Source organism: Oncorhynchus masou, chromosome 32 (genome assembly GCF_036934945.1).
Source record: "Oncorhynchus masou masou isolate Uvic2021 chromosome 32, UVic_Omas_1.1, whole genome shotgun sequence".
NCBI classification, from domain to species: domain Eukaryota; kingdom Metazoa; phylum Chordata; class Actinopteri; order Salmoniformes; family Salmonidae; genus Oncorhynchus; species Oncorhynchus masou.
In genome coordinates, this window is record NC_088243.1 from 67,587,538 (window position 1) to 67,591,326 (window position 3,789).

The 3,789-nt window shown below is 36.7% G+C and overlaps 1 protein-coding gene across 7 annotated transcripts in view; it reads left to right on the plus strand.

Annotated features, from left to right (window-relative positions):
- LOC135526501 (glutamate receptor 2) overlaps window positions 1–2,358 on the plus strand; it is a 64,206-nt gene extending 61,848 nt beyond the window's left edge. For 5 of the 7 annotated variants that reach the window (XM_064954924.1, XM_064954917.1, XM_064954919.1 and 2 more), the window contains exon 16: window positions 319–2,358. In XM_064954924.1, the coding sequence (XP_064810996.1) occupies window positions 319–483 (165 nt within the window). In that variant the 3' untranslated portion in view covers window positions 484–2,358. The remainder of the gene's footprint in view (window positions 1–318) is intronic. The other 2 variants (XM_064954921.1, XM_064954922.1) reach the window with 1 other exon arrangement.
- The last annotated feature ends 1,431 nt before the right edge of the window (window positions 2,359–3,789 follow it).

Sequence of the window (3,789 nt, forward strand, 5' to 3'; positions counted from 1 at the left end):
ATGATCATGCACATCAAGCTATACATGGGCATTTGCATCCATCATTTTGTCATAGCCATGGAAATCAAGTCATATTTGGTTCGCATCTGCATTCTCATATTTGTACATTTAAAATTTTAAGTTTACTAGGTTGGAAGGGCTGTCTGGAACTAACCTGGTTTTATTGTGTGTGTCTGCACGTGTGCTGGGAACCGTGTCTGCGTGTGTGTTGCTTGTATGTGTATATGTGTGTGTTGCTTGTCTGTGTGTGTACGCATGTGTGTGTATGTGTGATGGCTTGTGTGTGTATGTTTGCACATGTGTGGGTGTGTGTGTTAGGTGACCTTCACGGACGCGATGAGGAGCAAAGCGAGGCTGTCTATAACGGGGAGTACTGGGGAGAACGGCCGTGTGATGACTCCAGAGTTTCCGAAAGCAGTGCATGCGGTACCTTACGTGAGACCTGGCATGGGAATGAACGTCAGCTTGACAGATCTCTCCTGATCGATAAGAACCTTTCGAGTGCCTTACACTGGTTTCAATAGAACAGTTGTCTTTTCCCCCGCCCCTCTTTCTTCGCACTTTCTTTTTCTCGGTCTTCATTGAATGGTTTGAGGGTCCTCACATTATGGTGGCATGAAGACATTTCCTTCTTTTCGCTCTTTATTTCTCACGAAACAAAATGCTCTCCCTCTCGATGGAATTTAATCTCGGGAATAAAAAGTGAGGTCGTTTTTTGTAAACCGGTGACATCATCATTTACTATCTATCTGAGTTTTAGGAGGCTTTATTGACTGTAACAGCTGCTAATGGGAGGTCTGTCATCTCAACTGGGGGGGGGGGGTGAGTTATTGTTTCTGTAGCCTCCACCGCTAACCCCGAGATCCTTCAAGCATACTTGACTTAATTTGCATTGAGATGTGAAATGTCTTTTTCTATAGAAAATTTAAGAAAAACTTATATGGAAAAAATATTTGTATGTATTTTCACAAAATTGCTTTTACATAATCCTGCTTACATACTGGTTGAATATAAACATATTAATGTGTGAGTATAGTGAAATAACAATAGCTTAACATCTTGTAGTTCCATATTTAAAAGCCCAATATGTTGCTAATGGGGTTGAAATGTTTAAATCATGTAATTTATTACTATTGTAAACTTTCCTGTAAATCTTATTCTTTAACATTTGCTGTTGATATAAAATACTTAGCAATGCTTGACATTTAAAATCAATAATTTACCTATGCCTTTTACTTGTTCAAGTGGGTGGCACAATTATGTCTTTTTTTGAATGTTATTTGATTGTTTTGAAGTATTTTGCTGTTTGTATTTCTTTCTGTCAAGGACCAGGGTAGCAGTCCAGTCCATGACATCCCACTCTATTGTATTATATGTTTTGCTGTGAGAGGAAAAGAAACACACAATGGTCAAAATGGTCGTTTAAAAATGCCAAATAGGTAAAGAGTGCCAAAATGTAGTGCCAGTAGGTATGAATATAGTCCTAATATAATCAGTCACTGTCATCCAAGCGAATGTAGTCAATACATTCTGTACGTTTTGTAACAGTTTTATGGCTAAGACATTTTGTACAGTTCTACAAGCTAAGACAGTGATATTTCAACAGCTTTTTTTCTCTTCAGCTTTCAAGTTATCTCAACAGACTTTGTATTAGCCTGAGTGTAAAACTCAGCACTAGTTGCATGTCATTGCCTCAATTACATATTATTTCATTTAACTTTGCTTTTAAAATGTTGACTATATGCGTTTCCATTTTAATGTTGAAGTTGTGAGACTAAATGTTTGAGACTGGAAATAGGACACTAGACATAATATATATATATATTTTATATTTTATATGACAAGTATAAATAATACCTTCTAAAATTGTACAACCCTTCACTAATTATTATTATTTATTTTTTTTACAATTACATGCAGTACTTATTAATGCGGATCATTTGGCGGTGACAGATTTTCAATATCAGTTATTTTGTAGGATACGTTTCCAAGGAAACGTTACATTTTTGGATACAACACAACCCCCAGAAGCTTTTTTTTAGGTAGGAGCTTTGAAACAGCTTTTACAGACACACACCTCTAATTTAGGCAAACACAGACAGTTTCAGAAAGCCCAATGTTACTTTTGCATTTGAATAACCTGATCTAACACACGATAACCTCCTCTCACATATGTAAAGGGAGCAATGTACTATTGGTATCACTGTTGATTTTTTTTTGTGGTGAACAATACAACAGTATGTTATCGAATCAACCTCATCATCACATATCCAGACTATTCTCACTGACATTTTGTATATGGAATGTGTGCTAACTTGTTTATCTTTGGGACTCTTTCTCAATAAAAAGTGGCTAATCTCTTGTTATCATTCTGGGTGTTGTATCTTAACTTCACCACACTGTATTCTTGGTGTCTTTTAAACGTCTGCTTCTGTCAAGACCATCTAAAACAGTTTATTCAGCAGCATCTCAAATGCTTACATACTAACAAAGTATTCCCTGAAAGAGTTAATTGCAGTTGAAGCATTTCAAACGATCAACGACTTCAGTAATGACATGTTTTTGTCAGTGATGAATACATTCATTTAGGATGCCAGAATGTTAATTGCTAAATTGCGTTTTAACTATATAAGTCAAGCGTGCTGATAACGTCACTATTTTAGCCTTTTTGATGAAATACAGCCTAGTCATCTCTTCCATTGTAAAAATGATAACTCATGGATGAGCCTCAATGGGGTCAGTCGGTCCATTACGAAGTGGAAAACGCCTTCGTGATAAAGAAACTGCGAGAAGAGACAGTCAGCCCACTGTTTAGTGTTAATGAATTTCACACATCTCCATGAGAACGACAGGCTGCCCGCTGGTCTTTGGAGATAACCCCCCTATCCCCTCTTCCCATCCAGGCCATATGTTCCTCAGCAAATTCTTGAGACATTAATGTTCCATTAAACCTCAGAGTTAATTACATAATATTAAAATCATGTAGCATCTCTCAGCCTCCATTTAAAGGTGATTAATATAATTTGGATTGTGCACCCAGACATTGACAACACATCGTGTCAAACGTGATATTTACAGTTCATATTTTGACTAACTGGATATCAGTGAGCTAGAACTCGAGCTAATATCATGCTGCATAAACACATGCCACAATGTGCTATTATTACAGTCTCCTTAATGGAACTCAAATGTTATAAATGTTTGTTGCACATGATGATCTTATGATTTTAGGTTGAGGTAATCAAATCAAATCAAATTGTATTTGTCACATGCGCCGAATACAACAATACAGTGAAATACTTACTTACAAGCCCTTAACCAACAATGCATTTTTTTAGAAAAGAAGTGTTAAGTAAAAAAATAAAATAATAATAGATAAGTAAAAAATACAAAATAAAAGTAACAAATAATTAAAAAGGAGCAGTAAAATAACAATAGCGAGGCTAAGGTACAGAGTCAGTGTGCGGGGGCACCGGTTAGTTGAGGTAATTGAGGTAATATGTACATGTAGGTAGACTTAAAGTAACTATGCATAGATAATACACATAGAGTAGCAGCAGTGTAAAAGAGGGGTCTGGGTAGCCCTTTGATTAGCTGTTCAGGAGTCTTATGGCTTGGGGTTAGAAGCTGTTAAGAAGCCTTTTGGACCTAGACTTGGCGCTCCGGTACCGCTTGCCATGCGGTAGCAGAGAGAAATGTAACCCATTTGATCAACACACTGAAATAATCATAATAGCTCCTGCATGAAAGAGGCTTGATGGAAATTGAGTATATTTTTACTTTAAAAGT